Source organism: Pinus tabuliformis, chromosome 5_2 (genome assembly GCF_031772625.1).
Source record: "Pinus tabuliformis cultivar Carrire ecotype Pingquan chromosome 5_2, CPIR1, whole genome shotgun sequence".
Lineage (NCBI taxonomy): Eukaryota > Viridiplantae > Streptophyta > Pinopsida > Pinales > Pinaceae > Pinus > Pinus tabuliformis.
In genome coordinates this window covers 934,020,761-934,044,369 of record NC_142306.1, presented here as the reverse complement: position 1 = coordinate 934,044,369, position 23,609 = coordinate 934,020,761, and the positions used below count along the sequence as shown (strand labels likewise).

General features: G+C 41.3%; 1 protein-coding gene across 1 annotated transcript in view; it reads right to left on the bottom strand.

Annotated features, from left to right (window-relative positions):
• Window positions 1-1,780: 1,780 nt before the first annotated feature.
• Window positions 1,781-23,609, bottom strand: part of LOC149162326 (pyruvate decarboxylase 2-like) — a 38,614-nt gene continuing 16,785 nt past the window's right edge. The window contains exons 3-7 of the mRNA XM_089435666.1: window positions 4,775-5,336; window positions 4,548-4,636; window positions 3,968-4,085; window positions 3,605-3,793; window positions 1,781-2,187 (exon numbers count right to left, since the gene is read on the bottom strand). Of these exons, the coding sequence (XP_089291792.1) occupies window positions 2,008-2,187; window positions 3,605-3,793; window positions 3,968-4,085; window positions 4,548-4,636; window positions 4,775-5,336 (1,138 nt within the window). The 3' untranslated portion in view covers window positions 1,781-2,007. The remainder of the gene's footprint in view (window positions 2,188-3,604; window positions 3,794-3,967; window positions 4,086-4,547; window positions 4,637-4,774; window positions 5,337-23,609) is intronic.

Below are 23,609 nucleotides of genomic sequence, written 5' to 3'. Positions count from 1 at the left end.
TTCGAAGGTCTGGTCGTGGTCTAGGTAGGTCCCCAATGTGTCTCCAATACACTTAAAGATGGTGGGGGTCTAGTATTGCAGAGGGAGTCCCGGAAGTCGAACCCAAATAGGGCCTGCCCCCAACTGTTCACGCTCTGGATCGAACAAAGGGTCCCAATGCTTCAGCAGGACTGGCACCATTTCAATGTGCCAGAACCTCGAGAGAATCCAGTCTGTGTATTCCTCCGGGCGAAAACGAAGGGTAATTCTTTGAGGAGGGAGCCCCATATTTCCTTCGTCCAAAGGCGAAGCTTTTCTACAAAGTAAAACCGACCTCGAACACGCCCAACCAAAACCCTCTTTGCAGTGTTATCTACTTCACCCATTGTGAGATCCTCGCCCAGAGCTAGCTTGATATCCTTGTCTCCCGCCCTGAGAAAGCGTCCCTTTTTCTGCTTGTCGGAGCGTCTGGCCATCGGGTAGTCTTTTAGCAGACCTCGGATGCCTTGGTTAACAGTCTGCGGGGTGGAGGGGGTGGATTTGGGGGTAGGGATAGGGGAGCTAAAACAACTGGAACGGATGGGGGTGCTAGGGTTAGGGTTTGTCTTAGAAGGGTTCAATGGGTCAACAGAGAGATGAGGGTTAGGAGGGAAAGGCTCAAGTGTTGGACCAGGGGCAGTTGCAAATCCAGGCGGGGCAGAGACGTGAGGGAGCTGTGGAGGGGGTGCATCAAAGTAGGCGATGCTTGTAGGCAGGAACCCAGTAGGTTCAGTGTATCCGGGGAGAGGGGTGGGCAGTCCAGCCCCTGGGCATTGTCAAGGTGAGCAGGAGGGGAATGGGGGACCGAGGAAGATGATCTACCGAGCACAAGGAAGGAGGATGACAAAGGGCGTCTAGAAACAACAGATTGTCCCGGAATTGACACGGCACGAAAAGAGCTTCGGTTGACCTCATGATGCGGAGGGTCCTTTGTTTTGTCTGCCCCTTCCATGGTCTCGGAACCGCCAGCAAACAGAGGGTGTTTCTGTAGAGAGGAACGGATGGCACACCATAACAGAACTTGCAGAAACCGCGGAAGGAGGGATGATGGTGTCGGTTCGATCCCTAGAGGACAACAGTGAAAAAACAGCCTGTTAGCTGTCAGGCGGCCAGTCTCGGGCCGCCATGGGAGAAGCACCGCTTGCGGTTCAGTTAGGGTTCACCATGAGGGCTAGGGTTTTCGCTCTCGTGCATGTGCACACCTCCCTTTATTTTCTTCAACCATCATAACATGGTCATTATAACCGATATTATTTTTCTATTTAGAACGTATTTTATTTTTATTTTAAAAGGGACATGTGTAAACTCCATATTGAGCAAGAACAAACTCACACATCCTCTCATAGGGCTATAGAATGAACCTTTAGGCTCAATTAGATCTAATGCACATAAGCCAAAAATAACAAACAAAACATTACACCAAAATTATTAATAACGTTTGTATTAAAGTGAAAAAAGTGTGTCTATCACATTAACCTAAAAGACTTCACACAATATCAACATACATATTCACAAAAATTTTGGTGCCAAAATATCTTGTAAACTCTATCTATGCCCATGAGATTATTCACTCCATAAACAATTCATTTACTACTAATTAATGCAACACTATAAACTAAATGGCCAGTAATAAACATTAAAAATCTTAAAAAATAAAAAATCATATAAAAAAAAACTAAATTATAATTTTAACTTATTCTTATTATTTTTATCATCTAAAAACCATAACCAAGAATACTTGTTATTGTTCTTTTATTCAGGATGCTAAAAAAACCTGAGACTTCTCTAGCAAAGCTCGACACTAACATGCTACCCAAGCACAAGGAGTAGCCGCTGTATGCCTAGTGAAGGGCCACACCTCGACCTCAGATCTAAGGAAAATCAAACTCAGATATATAGGGTGATCAGAACATATAATCCGAAAAACATTGACATCCCAATAATGAGTTGCAGAAATTGCTTCCAATTGCTAGTCTTTTCAAAGCCTCCCTACTGAGGATTTGGTGTTTTCAGTTGCCTGCTGTTTGCTGCTGCGATTCTGGACCCCAACCCAAGCAACTCTTTGCTCGTGTCATCCTTGTGTACAATAACTTCAATGAAGCATAAGCAATCCTTTTTGGGTCCCAGGGCATCTTTAATAGCCTCTACAACCTCTTCTTCCGTTTTAACCTGCACAGAAAGAAGCGGTGCTTTTAAATAATAAAACAAATACTTTGTACAGGTAAATGGCCACTGGCACCCTGGAAAAAGGTCCACATTTTCTGAAGTATTGATAGCATGATACAAAACCATGCAGAGTTGAGAAGAACAAAATATTTCCATAATAAGAAGAAAAAAAATCCTGGAGCGTAAGATCCTGCTGGAGAAATTTCAGCAAAGAATAATTGGGACATCTGCATTTTCTAGGGTGTTGGCATGATACTAAACCAGGGAGAGCTGACAAGAACATAAAACTCCCATCGAAAGAATCGACAAAAGAAACCAGCATTGAGAGATCCTGTTTGAGATGTTTCAACTAAAACAGACTAATAGGGTCATCCTGGAAAAGAATTCCACATTTTCCGAAGCATTGGCATGATATAAAACCATGTCGGAATGACGAGAACAGAAAACACCCTGACAAGAATCAACAAAAGAAACCAGCAGATTAAGATCATTCTAATTTGTTTGAGAAAATTTCAGCACCATGGACTAATTCAGCGCAAGTTATTTTCTTGTTTTACTAGTCCCTCAATGGGCTGAGAAGCACAGAAACAGCTAGTGAAAGTAACAACTAAAAAGGTTCAAGCAAGAACTACTGTCGCCCTGCCGCTGACAGATCTGTTTGTAACGTCAAGAGCATGACAGATTTCTCAAGAAGGATAAGTTCTGAACAATTAAAAGGGACGTCTCTTTGAGTCTAGTCCTAGTCTACTGAAGATAAGTTTTTCTTTTACTGTTTTTCTTGTGCTGGTTGGAGTAATTTGGGAGAGGCGTAAAGATTAAGTTTAGTTGTTATGATTATTACACAAAAAGTATATATTACCAAGAGTATATCTATTTAGTTGTTGCAATTATAACACCAAGGGTATATCCATTTAGCTGTTGCAATTAAAACACGAAAAGTATATCCAACAGTGTGTAAGCCAGATATACCAGGAATTTATGACTTAGCAAGAATGAAGACTCCAGGGAGGTGGGGGAGCCTACTCCTTGAACATTATCACAAGGAGCAACTATAAGACCGTGAATATATCAAACAGCCTGTAACCACTTAGCAAGAGCAGAGAAGTGGGGGAGCTTACTCCAAGATTTGAAACCACTTAACTTTATCACAAGAAGCCAAAAATATCCCCTCAAAAAAGATAATATTCAATTTTACGAACTGCTGAATTATCCCCCAAAATAAACAAAAAAAAACTCCCGAATGTTATGTTTTAAGAAAAAAGAACTAGTTAAAAAGTGGCCTTTAGCCTATGGCAAAAAGGACAAGCAACCATACTTAACACAATACCTTATTCACAAATAATTTCATATCACAAAAGAAACAAGAAGCCCCTGTAAAAGGGTCGGCTAAGCTATGAATATGAATATAGATCAAAAATACCTTGACAGTCCAGCATTTCCCTTCACCGTTATGAATGGCATCTATTAAACCGGTGTAGTTCCAATTCTTTATAACATTGTATGGTCCATCATGAATTTGAGCCTCTACAGTGTATCCTCCATTATTAATCAGAAAAATGATACTGTTCTGCCCATATCGAATCATGGTAGACACTTCCTGGCCTGTGACCTGTTCAAATAAGGAAGAATATATTTTGGGATAAAAACTCAGACTAATTTTTGGAGGAAACATATAATTCCAATAGAATTCAATATTTCAAATCTTATAGACATCAGTACTAAGTAATTGTTATTAAATAAAACAATATTACAGAATCTGAAAGAAAAATCCTTGCATCTGCACCTGGAAGCTTCCATCACCAATGCATGAAATTACACGCTTTTCTGGAATTGCTTGAGCATATCCCAGTGTTGCTGCCACAGACCAGCCGATTGATCCATACTGCATTTGGGACTCATACCTGCCAAACACACATTTAGTACAGGAAACAAGCAGCTTGCAAATATACAGAAAATTATACCTGCAAAAAGAGCACCATGACAGTAGGTCTCGCATTAGTTGGATTTTTGGTGTTAGTGATCTTTTGTTATGATTAACAGTAACATTTATTAGCAAGAAACTTGAAAATAAAAAATCAGGCATACTTATACATTTAGTCCTTCCGAAATTTTCTAAGCACAAGCTAAGAGACTAATAGACATGAGAAAACTTACATTCCTGCCCTTACCATTCCAAACAGAGTGAACCTTAACATTTCCTTATGTTATTCATATTTGCTCAAAAGGATAAAGGGTACTTTTGTTTCATAGACAAAACCTTGCAGCCAGAAATGATGTGCCATAATATTATAAAAAGCACTGAGCAAATGTAATACTCAATAACCAATAAGTTTGCACCTCTTGGCAACAAGCAGACTACTTACCCACACTTTTCTGGCAATTTGAGCTTCTGACAATTGAACCAAGAGTCACCAGTTTCAGCGATTACAGTAGTTTCATTAGTTAGCATGCCCTGCAACCAACCATTTTATACCAGTGAATATCCACAATAATCTTGCTGCAAATGTGCTTTATAAGAACAACGCCAACTAAAAGACAATTGTCTGATTGATTCAACTTCAGAATCTGGTTAGATTCTTTAATGCCTTGCCTGAATGTGTTTGAATAGCACATTGACCCTTAAGGGCTCATTTGGTGCACTTGTCAAGGGAACACCTTCAGGTACAAAAATACGCCGATAATTTTCGAAAGATGTAGGGTTGTGTTTCATCTTCTTTGCCAGGGCTTCTAAGAAATCTTTCATCAACACACACCCAAAACTAGGCCCATTTCCGACCGTCACCCTGTTAGGCTCCACATCTATAGCTTTCTCTTTTTTCAAAAGTAATGAATATCCCACTGAACCAAGGTCATCGAAAATAGGCCCTGCAAATAAATATGCGTCTGCGGACTCAATTATTTCAGCACAAAACGAAGTACTTATTGCACCCCAGTAAGTCCCTATGAAATGAGGATGGGTCTCTGGGACCTCTCCCTTAGCAGAAGGCAATACAGCCACGGGATAACCCGATGCATCTGCTAATTCCATGAATGCACTTTTTGCCTTAGCAGCCCTCATCTTTGGCCCACATACCAACACTGGCTTCACTGCTGCATTTAAGAATTCTACTGTAATGTCCACCGCAGCTTCCAAACTTTTCTGATTGCTTAGCCTACATAATTGATATAGTACAAAGGAAACCATGTCCAAGAAAGAAAGGTTAATTAAAGATCAACGGCTCATACCAGAACTTCATTATTTCACACCTAAAGCCATAATTAAATTTGGAAACCCCATATGAACTTGCGAAAAAATATTGAAAATCAACTCCAAGTAATATCAGACATGGACAATTAGCACAGGTAGGTGAATCTGCCACAAATTATGAACTTATCAAACGTGGCCCAATCCAAAACCTCTTTTGAACTAAGAACCTCAATATATCCAAAACCATTCAATGCAGCTCAGAAAGTCCAGACAACAGATTCCTAACAGTTTAATACCATCTTTGCCAAATAAATGAAATGCTTGTAAATAGAATGATGCAATTCGAGTACTGGCTAAGGCAGTAGAACACCACTGCAAAATCTCCACTTTATTGTTTTGCGAGTAAAGAATGAGACGAAACCCAGATTTCAATAAATGAGAACAAATTAAGATAATCCCAACATCAGTATGATATATTTCATCCACTTTGTGACGTTTAAATTTTATAGGAAATGGTAACCGAAATACAGTGAATATAAATGCACACTGATCTCAATTAAATCATAATACAATTTTTCATTTATTTAGATATTATTTGGTATAAAAATAAAGGAATCTACTTGTATAGCCATTTTAATGGTAGGTTAGTGTAGATGTCAGTTTAGCAACAAAAACTGGGGTTTGAAATTTTTTAGAGTTATTTTGTTGGATAAAATGGTATTTTTTTTTGCACCAGTTGTTGGTTAACAACTATAATTATAAGTTTGCTCTGTGGCCATTGGTGTATTTGGGGTATTTAATTAGTGGAGGGGAAATCAAGATAGATTATGTAAAGATGGAGGCCATCATAGAATGGCTTGTTCCTATTAATTTCATTGAAGTTAGGAGCTTTGTTGGGGTAGCACAGTACCTACAGAAGTTCATAGCATCATTTTTAGTAGTAGCTACACCACTCCACACCATAACAACAAGAAATAAGAGTTTCTAGTGGAAAAAGAATCAACAAAATGCTTTTAACGAGCTGAAATGAAAGATTAGCATCACTTCTCACATCGCCAAATTTGCAAAAGCCTTTCAAAGTGGAGACAAATGCAATTCGGAGGAGTATTGATGCAAGGAAGTAAGCTGATATGCTATCATTATAAAATGTTTCATGTGAGAGTCTTAAACTACCCTACTTATGATAAGGAGCTCTATGCCCTACCTCAATCTATTAATAAGTGGAGGCACTATTTGACGGGAAAGAAAACCATTATCCACTCAAATCATTAGCCACCATAGTATTTCTAGGCCATAGTAAACTTCAACAAACCAAGTTTACAAATAATTGGGGTTTTTGTGGTAATTTCATCTATTCATCAAGTATAAGAAGGGAAACACTAATAAGTTGGTAGACATGCTTTCAAGGCCACCCACATCCAAATTACAACTTTTGGAATTCTTATGCACATGGAGCCTTTTACCCATGATGCATACTAGGAAGCATTTGTAGAAGATGAGTTCAAAGAGGTATTTCAACAACTACAGGGATAGATTCATATAGAAGAAGGTGCCAAGAAGGATGATTATCATTTTCAGAATGAGTTACTCTACAAGCTAGACAAGCTTGGTGTTCATAAAGATGAAAGAATGCAACTTATCAAAGAAGATCACACCTCAAAGGTTGTAGAGCATTTTGGCATTGGGAAGACAGTTGCTAACTTACAAAGGTATGTGTACAAACTCATAATGCAAAAAAAATGTATCATGATATAGTAGAATGTCCATACTTTGTTGTACTAGCAAGCCTAGTAATAGAAGGCAAGGTCTATACCATCCTTTACTTGTACCCACCCAATCTTGGGAAAGCATTTCCATGGATTTCGTGTGTGGTTACCAACAAATTGGAATGAACATAAATATTTATTTGATAGGGCCAATAAGATGTGCATTATTTTTCCTTGACAAGAAGTATCAAACATGCTTTTTGAATGGGCATGGATGCACTTTTGGGGTATAGAGGAACATCATCTTAGACAGGGATACTAGATTTCTTAATGCCTTTTAGACTACAGTTTGGGAGAAGATGGACACTAAGTTGAAGAAATCTACAACAGTCTATCTGTTGGCTTGAGGGGGACTGACTCAGGTTCAGTGTTAGTTAGCCAAACAAATCCCTACACTACTGTCCCTTTTGGCATCAGCCCACGGAGCGCGGACTGAAGTCTCACCCGAAGCAGTATGGGGCGATGTTGGAACCAAGTTTCCACACCCTTGAGATGGATGTGATGTCAGTTTATTCCGGCTATACTTGTCTTCATGCAGGTTGCTTAGCCCTCTGTCCCACCCTTTAGTACCTTTGCGAAAGGGTACAATTGGTTTTCGCGCAACCCTAACCTGCGGTTCAGGGACTTTTGCACTACTAGGGCAGCAAACTGCGATATCTCCCAAACTAGGCTAAGTGTTCTACTTATCTTATTAACCGATCTTAGTTAGCTTCGCGTAAATAGATGTTCTTACTTGCATTCATTTAACCAACACATTTATAGACATTCGCGCATCATATAAGCATTATAAGTGAAATTCATACCCAACATAACTAGATGCATAAACAAGAAATAGAGACGCAGAAATTGTAGAGTACTTCTCTTTATTGATAATTCCAGATGATTACAGACTCATCCCCCTGCGCACTCAGCTACAGGGGTCGGCGCACTCAGCTGCAGACTTCTAGGCCTCTGCACACTTACCTACAGAGCCTCTGCCTACGCTACAACCCAAGACTTAGACCTCTTTCTCTAAAGCTATGACTCTCTTACATGTCGATGCCACTAACTACTTAGAGCTTATCTCTTTTTATACAATCCCATGGTCCGCAGACCATGGGTAGATCTCTTACAGCCGACATTACATTTCCAAAATAAGGGTGGACAACCCTATGACTCTTTAACACCTACGCGCTCCGCGACCACAAAATGCAGAGTCTTTACACTTGGATTACAAAATTTGACCAAAATATGGGCTTTTAGCCCCAAAACTACCCTTAGGGATCCCGCGCCCAACAGGCCCCCAACACAAACATCGTGACTCGCCCTCGAGTCACTCTGCAAGCGCGGATATCTTAGCATGAAGACCTCCCAGCTCTGTTTGGATGACTGCAACCTCGGCAACGCACTGAGCGGACGCCTACTGGACTTCTTCCACTCTCTGCTCGGTGACTGACGCTGAACTGCTACCCTGAATCTTCTGTTGAGTTGCCTACAGTTTCACGAGCTTTCCTTCAATGGAAGCTGTGATTGTATATGCCTCGTCTATCCATGGTTGTACGCGGGCTTTTAGGACCACTTCTTTGTGTCGAGTGACATCCACCTGTTCTTTAAGCACCTTGGCCTCCTGCTTCTGTGCGAGCCTCTGTGTGAGGGCGACCGTTTGCGCGGTCCTTTTGACCTCGCCATACCTTTTTTGTAGCTCCCACGCCTTTGTCTCCAGGCGCTCTACATTCGGGTCCTACTGCAGGGTGGTCAGGACCTCGAATGACTGTTCAAAGAGTCACGTGCAGTCTGCTACTGCACTATCGACCGTCGCTATTGTTGTTGTAACAGTGATGGCACGTTGTTCCCTGAATTCCGGCGGAGTTGAAGGCTGAGCCCTCAACTACAATTCTATGATTTGCAGGTTCAGCTCCAGCTGAATCCTAACCATCTATGTTTGAGCATCACGCACCCCTATGGCCAACTTGCGGACGCGCTCATCAATCGGTTCTTCTGCCTGAATGTCCAACTCCGGGACCATTCGGCAGGATTCCTCCACAACATGCATGATCTGTTTATTTTATTCCACTACCTCGTTGTGCTACAGGCCCAACTGCTTGATATTGATGTGTTGCTCGCTCATCACCTGCAGAGCGCAACTCTCCCGGGCCCTAAGTTTCGCGGTGACTCCATCCTGCAAGAGGTGGAGCATCTCTCGAGGGAGTGCGACCATATTCAATCCCACCCCTTTCAGGCTGCTGACTGTGGGCCTGTCGGCCTCATTTTCTGTAGTAAGTGCCCCATCTGGTAGTAGTATCACGTTGGTCACCCTTGTGCGCAACATCTCCTCGGCAGCTGAAGTGTCGATCGTGAGGCTGGTGGACACTGTGCCAGCCTATGGAGTGTGAGCCTGCAACTCCTGCAGCTCTGTCTAGAGAGCCCCTAATACCAATTGTTGTTGTTCTTCGAACTGTTGGAGGGCCTCTGTAGTGACATCCCTCACCGTTTCTCCAATATCGTGCAAATCCCCCTCAATGAGGGTGATTGGGTCGAAGGATGTCTTTAACGCCTTGGTTTTATTTTCGTGGCACTGCCTTCTCTTGCGGTCGTTGATGCTTGAGTTGGGTGGACATCGTCTGCGGGTCCGTGCCACCTTGTTTTGTTGGCTCCTCTGTTTCTGCTTCAGTCTTGCGCGAAGGTGAATTCTGTCCTTCACACTCTTCTCCTCCTATCTTCTGTTGTTCGGCCAATTTCGCGGCGTCACATGCTGCTTGGGTCTTAGCCTCTGCTTCCTCTTTCTTGCACTTCTTAGCCAGCTGTGCCATTCGAAGTTTTGTTTCTTCCTTCTTACGCTGCGCGAAGACTTGTCCATTTCCACCGCGAAGCCTGTTGCAACGCGCCACTCCGGCAACCAAGACTCGAGGACTGCAAAGATAACGTCATCAATCGTTAAATATGGTAAGTTATGCCATGTCTTCGTAGGGTCCTTCTGCGCCCTAATAAAGACATGGTGGAAATCTACATTGAACTCTGCAAACTAGCGTATACTATGGGCGACAACTGCGGCTTACGATTGATCCCCATCTGAATACTCATCTCCATCAAGATCCAAAAGATCTTGCTTTCTTTTATACGTTGCGCGTCCTTGGTCACCCACAGCGAAGCATACTTCGCTGCCTCTGGAAGGTCCAACACGATCGAAGGGAATTGGTTGTCTTCTGGCAGCTCCCATGCCACCAGCACAATTGACAACAAGAGCCACGCGTAGTGGAACGTCTTGCCCTGCTCTTGTGCCTTGCGACAGTTCGCAAGGAACTCACCGCATAGATCATTTTCCTAGTTGAACTGGACTCCTTCAGTGCATTGGGTTGCTAATGCAATCACAAGCGTGGGCACCTCATCCACGCGGCACTTCCGCATCACCTTCCCTGCTAATATTTGCACTGCTACCTTGACTGTAGGGTTGTTAATGTTGGAGATGGCATATCCCCGCTTCTTCTTCTCCAACTTGAATTTCTTCTTCATAGTTTCTGCGAGGGCCAACTCACCACCTTTTCCTTCTGATATATTGGCTGGATTCTCTCATGAGTAAGGTAGCTGTGTGATTCAGTGGATCAAGTGGTCTGTGATGGGAATGGGCTCCTTCAGCCATAAACACCCATCAGTAGAGCAGCTGCCTGATGATGAATAAGGTCACTGGGGCATAGTGGTAATGCTGTACCCAGAGCAGGTTGAGCAACTCGACTTTCTCTACACCCTTGAGCCATGTCTGCGGCTCTAATTCGATCGTTCCAACAGTCGTGTCAATCCGTCAACGCATTAGCTGCTCAGTTGATAAATGCGGGAATTTCTTGTGATTTGCGAGGTCCCAATCTTCGAACTTTAGTACAGGAACCCGCCCTATGTGTGGCCGCTAAAAAACAATGTAATATGGGAGCAACGGAGTTTGCAGGGAGCTCTTGCTCTCATTTATGTCCTTTGGCACCTTGGCTTTGCCCTTGCGCAGAGGAACATATTCTGGTAACCTGGTAATAGGGTTTGCACCCTGGGTTTCAACTTCCATTTTCAAATCCTCCTCATCCACTAGGATTTCTTCAGATTCTTCTTCATCTACCTCCAGATTAATGGCCTTCCCCTTTTTGTGCAAAGTGAGCTTAGTACTCTGTGGGTTTCTTGGTGAGACGTGCACCGATATCATAGTCTGCTTATCCTTCTTTGGTCTCAGTGTTCTGGATGATTTAGGGACTTTGAATACCACTCTGGCACTCACTGGGGCAGCTTCTACTACCTCAATTTCCTGCACGGCTTCTGCAGGTGTCGACATCAGTCTATTCAGGAGGTCCTGCGTCTCCTTCGGTGATCTCTCGAATGCTGAACTTGATTTCAAAGCCTCAAAATTCGCACGGTTTATACACACTTGATAGCGCAACAAATAAATTTTCAAAATGCCAAGTGTTTTTCGCTGGACAACCACCTGTGATTTATAGGGCCTTTTGAATTCAAATCCAACTGTTCCCCCCACATTCGGCCCATTAATGCTAGATTGGAGACAGATTTTCAAGAATATAATCCATAAATTTCGCCTTAAATAACTGCCACCCACTCCATTTGGCCACAATCCGACCATCAAATCATGAACAATGACTTTAACGGTCACTTTTCGGCAGACCTATGCGATATTTCCACGAGTAGCGTGGCTACCTTCGCGCTGTCGTGGACCCTATGACACTTTCCTGCTTCGCGCAATTTTGAAATCACGCAGCTTCCCAACGCGGGAAATGTAGTTTATAGTCCCGCACCTCCTTTCTGCTACCTAGAGCACTAACATTGTTTTTCTGTCACATAGTCAAATGGCCGAGCCACCTGTGTATGGCTTCAATCGGCTGCCATTCACCTTTCTTGGGAAGGGATCTCCATTCAACTTAACCAACTAGACCGCGCCACCATCAGTAATCTCCTTAATAACATAGGGCCCCAGCAAATGCATTTTGAATTTCCTTGGAAATTTATGAAACTTACTGTTATGAAATAGCACCAAGTCATTCACCTTAAAGGTGCACAACTTAATATGTTAGTTATGCCACGCTTTTTCATGCTGCGGACATGTTGATGAAATCCAACCAAAAATCTCTCTTCTTCAATCTCATCCAACTGCGCGAGCCTCTCTTCCAGGGCTCTAAGATCTATCATACCCATGAGTGCCACTATGCGCAGACTAGTCACAATGTACTCCATGGGTATTATGGCTTCCACACCATAGAAAAGCCTAAAAGGAGTTTATCTCGTCATCTTTTTGCATGTTGTTCGAAAAGCCCACAATACTGCAGGTATGCGTAGGTCCCAATCACTTCGTTGAGCATTGCAAACCTTGGTCCGCGCATTTTCAAGAACTTTGTTGAATGCCTCCACTGTCCCATTAGCCTGTGGGTGATAAGGTGTGCTCTTCTGATGATATACTTGAAATTCCTCCTTTAGTGCGTTGATCGTCTTATTCAGGAAGTGCGTACCACGATCACTCATCAAGATCCTTGGACATCCAAATCGCATCAGTACATGCTCAAATAGGAACTTCACAGCCGTCGCGCCCATGCAATCCTTCACCGGCTGCGCTTCTTCCCAATGAGTCAAATACTCTATCGCAGTGATAATGTACCTCGCCCCTGTCTTCCCTTGTGCCTGAATGGGTCCTACAAAATCTATTGCCCACTTATCAAAAGGTTGCAACGTCATTTTTGGATTCAAAGGCATTTCATCCCTCCGCGATGGCCTGCCTGTTCTTTGACATACATCACATGCCTTGCAATATGCTTTTGAATCGTGATGAAGGGTTCGCCACCACAACCTGGCGCGTAGAATCTTCTGCGTGGTTTCTCTCCTTGCATAATGTCCTCCTGCGACGTTCCCATGAGCATCTATGAGGATGCTACTTCGTTCAAGCTTAGGTACATACTGTCGCAATATCTCATCAGTCCCCATCTTGTATAGACGCCCAGCAATGACAGAGAAATCTACCGCGTGCACCACTAATTCCTTCTTTTGTTAGATAGGGTATCCTTCCAATGCAGTTCCTATTGTTAGGAAGTGTATTATATCCTCGAAATAACCATCTGCGACACGCACTGGAAATGGCTGCGTGTCAGGCAATCCTTCTTCTAAGTTAGTAGGTTCCTCCCATGTTTCGATGTGTGAAAGATGGTTTGGTCCCGCGTTCAATCGTCTAGGCTTCACAACAACTTCAAAATCATACTCTTGGAACAATAAGAGCCACTTGCAGATTCAGCCCCCCAACATAGGCTTATTGACCAAGTACTTCAGTGCGGAGTGATCTGTGTACATCTTAAAGTGGCCTCCTAGCAAGTAGTGTCGGTACTTCTAGAGCGCATACACCATAGCTAGCCCCTCGCACTCAGTGGTGGAATAGTTCTTCTCCACTTTGGCCAACTACGCACATGGATCATCCTACCCATCATACTTGTCTGTCAGTCGCATCTTAGGCTTCCCAAATCATGCTCTCATCATCCTCCTACATTCGCACCAATCATCAAAGCTTCCCTTGTGCGTACCCCACCATCTTGTGGGCGTAGCGCGCAGTGCCTAGTCCAAGGCCTAGAAGCGTTGCTTTTCTAGCACCTCCCTTTCAAATGCATCCAAAAAGATATCTACCTCATTTAGACCATCATAAATAGGTAGATTTCTTACCTTTGATGACACACAACGCAGCGACCGGGTCATCATGTTGCAATTCAACGTAGTTACCTCGTGTAACCAATTCTACTAGTGTTCTATTTCTTCGTCAAAGTCTGAAGTGCAGGAACTCTCGTGATCCCACGTAATCCATCCATCCACGGTGGGATTCACCCAATCTTGGTCTTGCACTGTTATCTTATAGATGTAGTCCAGATCATCATCACTTTCATAATCGCGGACTGGTTCCATATAGCGTGATCCTTCAACAGGATCCAGGGGTATTATTACGCGTAGCGACTTCTTCTCAAAGATCATCTTTCGCTTCTTCAGATTGATTACCCTATTCATATCAGTAGCCCAGTCAATTCCTAGAAGCGCAAGGTAGGGATTGTTGTCATCTATTATCTCTATTACTTCAAAATCTACCAGCGTGCTCGCTCCCTCAATATCCACAGTCACCCCCTGCAGCCGCCCCATGAGTATGATTTTTTGCTGATTCGCCATCCTTAGCTGAATCAGAGACCATTAGAGTGTAGTTTGCCCCATTCGCTCCCAAGTCTGCTTTGGTAGGACATTCGCATCTGACCCCAGTCCAAAATGGCCTGATCCATTTCATACTCTCCTATTTGTGCAATCAGTCGCATCTCCTGTCCCGTCCTTGTTTTATGCTTGCCAATCTTTCGTACCACGCGCGACTCACCTGGCACAGTTCCATCGCATCTATTGATGAGTTCTTGTAGCCCTTTTACAGCCCTATTGTCGCGCAGTAACTTCATACACGTTTCCAGGAAAGTTGTGAGCATAGAGGGGTCCATCTTCGGCTCAGGCTTATCCTTGATTCCTGAAGTGGAGGCCTCATCAAAGCTCTTCTTCGCTTCCATGAAGGCTTCATGAGCGCGCTCCAAATTGAACTCAATGTCTTTTTCCGAGGCTTTGCGAACCCATGTACTATCTTCTGGTTGTTTCCCCTTGTCATCTCCTGTCTTGATTCCACTCCGGAGCACTATATTTACGTTCGGATCTTCCTCGCGCAACTCAGACCTCATCATTTGTAGGTTCTGAGTCCGGAGAGGCGGTAGTGCCACTTTTTCATGTATCCTAGCTATCAGTGTAGGACAATCTTCTGTTTCATGATCAAACAGTGTGCAATAATTGCACGATGGATGCGTTGGATTAGTGAAATTGCGGACATAGTGTCATGGTCCTCCGCAATTGTAGCAAATCAACTATCCTCGACCTTTACTAGCTCCTCCTCCACCTTGACCTTGTTCGCGCCCCTGAAATCCAGTCCGCGCCATCCCTGCATTCTGGTCAAGGGGTCGCATTTCAACCTAAACCCGGTAGGCAGGATTTCTATCCATCATCAATTAATATCTCCTACAAGTACGCTCATCATGCCCTACTAACCTACAAAAGTTGCAGAACAACTGTTGCGGTGCTTGCACATACTTCTGTAGCAAGTGAAAGTTTCCATGGCATGTTTTCTGGCTACCCAATAGATAGTGCACCATAAAGTAGGCACCGTGCTTGGTCCTACTTGAGCTTCCGGCCTTAAAGGCATCAGTCCTCTTCCTGCAAGGTAATTTTCAAAGATTGGGCAATGGTCTTTTTCATGACTTTGACTCTTGCATTTCAAGCACCATACCTCCTCGCGTACCTCTGGTCGAACTGTCCTCTCCTGCTTTAGACTTTGCATCTCAAGGCACAAATTCTTCAGCTGCGCATGGATCTATTGGACTCCTAGATTAGGATCCTACATCGGAGTCTCGTGTAGTCTCATGGCAATCTCCAAGGCCTCTTCCTAAGTTGTTATATTCTATTGCGACATCACGCTCCTTAAGTGTGATAGTAGCGAAGCCAGAAACCACTCGCGGTGCTGTCCATTTGTCAAATTCATATTGGCTTCACGGATTGTACATTTCAGCCTCTGATCTAGTTCCCAAGGCATCTCTCCTGGTTGCATCGCAATCCCTTTGAATCCCACAATTGACTGCGCCTGAGATTTAGGTCTGTTAAATTCCCTATTTCATGCTGCTTGGATGTCTACTACTCTAGCATTCGGGTTATCATTAGAGTACTTAATATACCAGGTTAGCGCGTGATCCTGCAGAGCGCTAACTAGTGTCACTTTCTTTATATAATTGTCTATAACACCTTGAGCTTCCCATACAACCCTCACAACAAACCAGAATTGGTCCGGGTCCTCATTTCCCAAGCCTTTGAACAAAGGCAACTTCACTGTATTTGCCACACTAAAACGCGGTGGAGGTGGAGGTGGTACGGGTGAAGTTGGAGGGGATGGTGGTGAAGTCGAAGGGTGTGTGGGCGGAGGTGGTATTCGCAGGAATCCTTGTCTTATTAACTGAATAGCGCTTCGCGGAGAAACCTTCACTATACCTGCTTCGTCTCTTCGCGGAGGTGAAATCAAGGGGCTATACTCTGGACTCTTATTTCCTTCGTTCCTGTAAGTTTTTCTGCTTCACGTAGTCTCGAACATCAAGGTAGTTGCGTAACCTATTTTTTGTACAACAACATTTTAATCCAAGTATTCAAAGATTTTAAGTACTTACCTCGTGGTCCTTTGGAAAACCGTCGCTCTGCTTCATTATAGCTAACTAAGGTGTCGACTGATAATTCAGTCACAAATCCTCCTATGACGCGATCGAGCTAATGATCGAAAGTTTGGACGATCTTATTCTCTGATGCTCTAACCTTTACACTAGCTCTGGGGTCCACACAATATGACCGTCAAGTTTCCACCTTCCTTGGTTATCTGCTAGCTTCGCGATCCACTCGTACAACTCAACTGGAAAGGAGGCGAAAAATATTTTGTGGATCTTCGTATACAGGTATCGGTCCAACCACTGTTCTTTTGACAGTCATGGGTTTCTGTTCACTTGTGTCGCGAATTCGTGTATCTTTCTATCCAACCAGTATCTAATCTCCTTCTTAGTTGGATTCCAGTGATACGACATCACACATCTCTTATGCAGATTTCGGTCCCGATAACGGAACCATTTGTTGGCTTGAGGGGGCCTGACCCAAGTTTAGCATTATTTAGCCAACAAATCCCTACACTACTGGCCCTTTTGGCATCAGCCCACAGAGCGCGGACTGAAGTCTCACCCGAAAAAGTATGGGGGGATACTGGAACCGAGTTTCTGCACCCTTGAGATGAATGCGATGTCGGTTTATTCCAGATATACCTGCCTTCGCGCATGTTTCTTAGTCCTCTGTCCCCCCCTTCAGTTCTTTCACAAAACGGTACAATTGTTTTTCGTGTAGCCCTAACCTGCGGCTCAAGGACTTTTGCGCTACTAGGGCAGTGAACTGCGATATCTCCCAAACTAGACTAAGTGTTCTACTTATTTGATTAACTGATCTTAGTTAGCTTCGCGTAAATAGATGTTTTTACTTGCATTCACTTAACCAACACATTTACATACATTCGCGCATCATATAAGCATTATAAGTGAAATTCATACCCAACATAACTAGATGCATAATCAGGAAATAGAGACGCAGAAATTGTAGAATACTTCTCTTTATTGATAATTTCAGACAATTACAGACGTGACCCGCCCTGTGCACTCAACTGCAGGGGTCTGCGCACTCAGCTGCGGACTTCTAGGCCTCTGCTCACTCAGCGACAAAGCCTCTATCTACGTTACAACCCAAGACTTAGACTTCTTTCTCTAAAGCTATGACTCTCTTACATGTCGATGCCACTAACTACTTAGATCTTATCTCTTTCTATACAATCCCATGGTCCGCAGACCATGGGTAGATCTCTTACAACCGACATGACATTTCCAAAATAAGGGCAGACAACCCTATGACTCTTTAACACCTACGCACTCCGCGACCACAAAATGCGGAGTCTTTACACTTGGATTAAAAAATTTAGCCAAAATATGGGCTTTTAGCCCCAAAACTACCCTTGGGGGATCCCGCGCCCAACACTATCCATAGACAAAGCGGTAGACAAAAGTAGTCAACAAGATTTTAGTGCAACTTTTGAGGGGTTACAATCTAAAGCATCCAAAGACATGTGATAAAAATTTGATCTATGTTCAACACTCTTATAATATAACATTCCACATGTGACAAAGTTTTGAAGATACGTTGTAACAAGGTGCACCACTATGCTTCTTTTGCTCTAGAATTATATCAATAAGCATTTGATCTATAAATGGATTCGAAATTATCTGAAGCTAATATGGGGGACATTGTTCTCAAAGAGATGGGGATGTTGGTTATGATTCAATAGCAAAAAGCAATCCGGTATCACCATTACCTGAGACCCTTCTTGGGGCACAAGAAAACCCCTTCCTTGAATTTCTCACCTATCACAGTCATCACTCATTCTCATTATTCTTGCTCTATAAAACTTGAAGTGAGTAGATGTGTTTAACGAGTATAAATTCCTAGTGAAGCATAAAGGAAAGTAATAATACATGTTTTGCAAGCACCCACTGTTACTAACTAGAGAAAGTTTAGAAATACAAGATGGGGGTGGTATGACATTTGATAAATTTGATTGAAACGACAACTTCCAAGCAAAGAAAAATGGAACTCCAAGCAGAAGTTAGAGCAAAAATTGTTTTACCTCATTTTCTAAATATATTGGGGACCAAAAGCCTCCATAAATGGGGTGGTATGATTTGAATTTGATCATCATACAATTTTTCATATATATTTAATTTTTGGGTGAAAAAAATTGGAGGAATCAGATTGAAGGGCCATTTTAACAGTAGTATGAAACTTTTTGGAGCCATTTTGAGGCATCAAATGGAAACTTTTTGGTTTGAAAACTACTAGAGCCCCATGATTCTATTCTACATATCAAGACCTTTCCAATGGTGCAAGAATTACCTCAATCATAGCTCATATTTAAAAGTTATGTCTCTTGCAAGTTGACCTACCTTGTTAATTGCCATGATATGAATGGATGCCACATTAGCTCCCATTACTCAAATATATGGGGCTAACCATGTATGGACGTTCAAGAAGATTTGGAAGATCCAAACTTATCACCAATTAAGGGTTGAGGAAGTCAAAACCCTAAAACTAGATAATTTTCAATGTATGTTAAGTATTGCACTGCTTGGAAGAGAAAGGGTTCCATTCTTTAGCGTTGTACTTGTTCCAAAGTAGAGAAACACATCTAGGAGTGGTATTTTAAGAGCATAACAAAGGAGAAGGATGAATATCTAGCAATTATTTAGGCCACAATGTCAAAACGTAACTCCATAGTGAGTTCTCGTTCCTTTTTATGTGAATTTTCATAATTGAAGCAAATAGAAAGAGCATAAACCTCACATTCTAGCTAGGGTTTCTCTCGTATTGGGTTTCATATGATAAATCTTGTTTCCTATGATAAATCATGTATTCATTTCTATGGATGGTGTCTACACCTGCTTGTTCTTTCATTTTCTCATTTTCATATTTCAGTGATTTCATAAATTCAAGCAATGCTAGTAATTAACTAATTTAGAACATAAGGAAGATTAGTTTGCATAGTTTAATATTTTGAAATGTTATAATATATGTTGCGTCAAATTGTTCCAATGGAATATCGATGAAAGTTTACAAATCACATATTAGTATATTGGCAATCAACTAAAAACTAATTCATAAATCATAATATATTTCATGCAAATGTTTGTAGTGACCATGACATTTAGATTTTGCAAAAAATGATAGATATAGTGAATATGAATGCAAAATTATATATTAATAATGAAGAAAAAACTAATACGTAAATTCTTTAAAAGGTTTGGCAAATATTAATGCCAATAACAAGACAATTGTCAATAATATTAGTACTAAAGGAAGCCATAACATCAAACTCAAAATCAACTAAGTGATATTAATATGGAGAACAAATAAAATACTACACATCATGAACCGAGACCCTAAAAGAAATTTCTATATTTTCTAAATTGTCTGAATTATTTCTAAAGCCAATCTCTAAATTGTCAAAATTATTGATTTTGACCATGCAGACCATATATATTTCACAATTATCACAAATATTGAAAAGTGACTACACTAACTAAAATAAAAACAATAATATTAATGTGAAATTGATGCAACATGGAAATATGTTTTTAACATGATTTTCCATACATCATAAGACTCAAAATTAAATAAATAAAAACAATAATATTAATGTGAAATTGATGCAACATGGAAAAATGGTTTTTAGCATGATTGTCCATACATCATAAGGCACAACTACGAGTCAAACAATACTCCAAAACAAAAACTAAACATATTCAAAATTAAATAGCCACCCTAAAAGGCATGATAGCTTTGTGAAAAAAAAGGTATACAAAGGTAAAAACTAATGTTCCATTTTTATTTCCTTAAAAAAAAAGAGAAGAAGAAGTTGAAAACTAATGTGAAACACCATCAAAACAATGAGTGATATTAATAATGAAACAACTATAATATCAACCAAAACACTTATATCATCAAATACTTGGACGAAATATAACATGGCGAACATCGTATACAAGGTTTATGTTGCAAACTTTAATGGTTCCATCGATTCAATCCTAGAGATTTGGATGTTGATGAGGAGGAAGTCTCTCTCCCTTCCATAGTCCTATGCGTATGGTCTTGGTATGGCAGATTATGCAAATATTTTTATCCTAGGAAGAGGAGATGGCACTAATGCAATTAGAGGAATTTTTGGTACAAGTTTGGTTAGGTTTTCCTCTTTTGGTCTTAATGGGAGTTTGAGGCTTGACAAAGTTCAAGGTTTTAGCATCTTCTTTACAACATGCCCATATTCTCGAGCATGGTATGTGATTCTAAGTGCACTTGGACTAATCAAACATATAGGCGAGATGGTTTCCTACAATATCTTTTTCAAATTTCCCGGAAGGGATTCTTATTGCGGAATATGGATAAACTGCAGAGTTTTTGGAATATAGATTCCGTTAGTCATTGACACATTTCTTCTTAGATCAATGATGCTTGGATTGTTGTGTAAAACTTTTGATTGTAGGAAGGATAAAGTGTTTGTCAAATATTCAAACATACAAGTCAATTTGGGGTTTGGTCAAGTATGCAATCTATTTGACAAAAGCTTCCAACTAGAGAGTCCGTTGAGGGGTGTGGAGGTTGAGGATCTTCAAATGTTCTCCATCTTTTTTGGATCCCTGATCGGAGTTTGTTTGTGTTTTAAGGTAAAATCGGAGGATATGATAGATTTTGTTGTCATCTACATCCAACAATATACATGTATACCTGTGGGAGCGTTCAAACTCCTCTTGGAAGGGAGGATGTTGAAGTTGGAAAGTGACCTAAGAGCCTCTAGTATTAAACATGATGCATTTATATCCCTTGTTGTAGGTTCGCAAGGAGGTGCTAGGGGCAGTAGAGGCTCTTCTTCTTCATGACCCATGTCTTTCAAAGAAGCCCTAAAGCTAGACCCAAATCCTGTTATGAAACCAGCTCACAAAAAGATAGAAAAGATATATCAACGCCTTAGAATTCAGCCTCTTCGAGGGGGAAACCTCCTTTACATTACAGAAATGAACTATTCTTCAATGATTCAAATGACAAAAGCTCCTTTCTATATATAGGAGTCTAAGGGGTCACAATATAACCAAGCCGACCTAACAATAATAATATAAAGCCACAAAAATAACAATAGAGGGATTCTATGGGGCACAATAATAACAATATGGGGATAATAGGGGCACAACAATAATAATAAGGGATACAACGACAATAGTAATGGGGGAATCACTAGTATTATAGGGACCTAACATGCCCCTCTCCTTCAAAAAAGTGTTGTCCTCAAAGCTTGCGTAGTTCTAGATGCTTTTGTATAAAATTATCATCCTCCCATGTGGAATCTTCAGTAAATAAGTTCTTCCACTTGATGAGATACTCCAAAAATTGATCGATTTCGTAGCTGTCGAGTTCTTGTCTCTGTGAATGCTTCTGGTTCCAATATAATTTTTCCTTCCTCATCAAGTTCTGGCAATATTGTTTGAACTGGGAGCTTGTCGCCTATAACCTTCTTTAAACATGAAACATGGAAAACTGGGTTCACTTGAGAAGCTGCAGGAAGCTCCAATTTGTATGCTATAGTACCAATCTTTTGCAACACCTTGTACAGACCATAATATTTTGGTGATAATTTATTATCCTTCTTAGCTTGCTTGGGGGAAATTTGTTTATATGGTTGTAGCCGTAGGAATACCTAATCACCTACATCAAAACTTCTTTCGCTGCGATGTTGATCTGCCTGTTGTTTCATTCTATTTTGCGCCAAGACGAGGTTATCCTTTAAGAGTTGGAGAACTTGTTGTTGATGCTCGATGTGATGTTCCACTGCTTGAACCTTAAAATTTTCTCTTAAATATGATGTGATGGATGGTGGATGATATCCATAAAGTGCCATAAATGGGGTCATTTTTGTTGCAGTATGGAAGGAAGTGTTATACCACCATTCAGCCAGAGGCAACCATTTGACCCATTGTGTCTGTTTATCAGATACAAAGCAACGAAGATATCCTTCCAAACTTTTGTTTACTATCTCAGTTTGCCCATCAGATTGAGGATGATAAGATGAGCTATGAGCTAACTGAGTACTAAGACAAGAAAATAATTTTGTCCAAAAATTTTCAGTGAAAATGGGATCTCTGTCACTTACGATAATCTTTGGGTTTCCATGTAGCTTTTGAATTGTTTCCATAAATGTAGTAGAAACTATACTGGCTTTAAATGGATGTGATAATGCACAAAGTGTGCATACTTGGTAAGTTTGTCAACTACCACCATGATGACACTCTTTCCTTCAGCTTGGGTAAACCTGTGATAAAATTCATTGAAACCTCCTCCCAACGTTGGCTTGGAATGGATAAAGGTTGTAATAGACCTGGGGTCTTAATTGTTTCAACTTTATTTTGTTGGCAAACCAAACATTCCGTCACAAACTTTTGAATATCCGATTTAAGGCCATCCCAAAAAAATTCCTTCTTAACCCTATGGTAAGTTTTTAAAAATCCTGAGTGCCCTCCTAAGGGAGAAGTGTGCAATTCCATAAGAATCTTTTGTTTGAGTTGGGAATTCTTACAAAGGTATAAGTGATCTTTGTACCATAATGAATCATTTTTTTAGCTAAATGTATCAGATGTACTGGAATCTTGTTTTAACTTTCGAATAAGTGCCCACACTTCTTCGTCATTCTTCCATTCCTCCCTTGCTTCGTTTATCCAATCTGGTTGGATAATAGAAATGGCGCACAACAATGCTTCCACATCCTCATCCTTTCTTGACAGTGCATCTGCCACAACATTTTTCTTCCCTTTTTTGTAGATGATTTCAAAGTCATAACCCAACATCTTTGTGACTCATTTTTGTTGCTCTTTAGAGGTTAATCTTTGTTCTAAAAAGTATTTAAGGCTATCATGGTCCATTTTTACCTTGAAGTGTCTTCCCATTAGGTAGGGTCGCCATTTCTTGAGTGCATGTAGAACATTTCCTTTTCATAAATAGCTTTGTGTAAATACTTTCCCTTGATTGGACGACTTTCGAAAGCAATGGGTCTTTCATCTTGCATTAAAACAGCACCAATTCCAATTCTTGAAGCATCACATTCCACAATAAAGGTTTTTGTGAAGTCCGGTGTAGTTAATACTAGTGCTTGGCACATTGCCTCTTTAAGATGTTCGAAGGCCTTTGTTGCTTCTGGAGTCCATGAAAATTCATCTTTCTTCAATAATGTTGTTAGAAGTGCTGCTATTCTCCCATAATTCTTAACAAACTTGCGATAATACCCTGTCAACCCAAGAAAT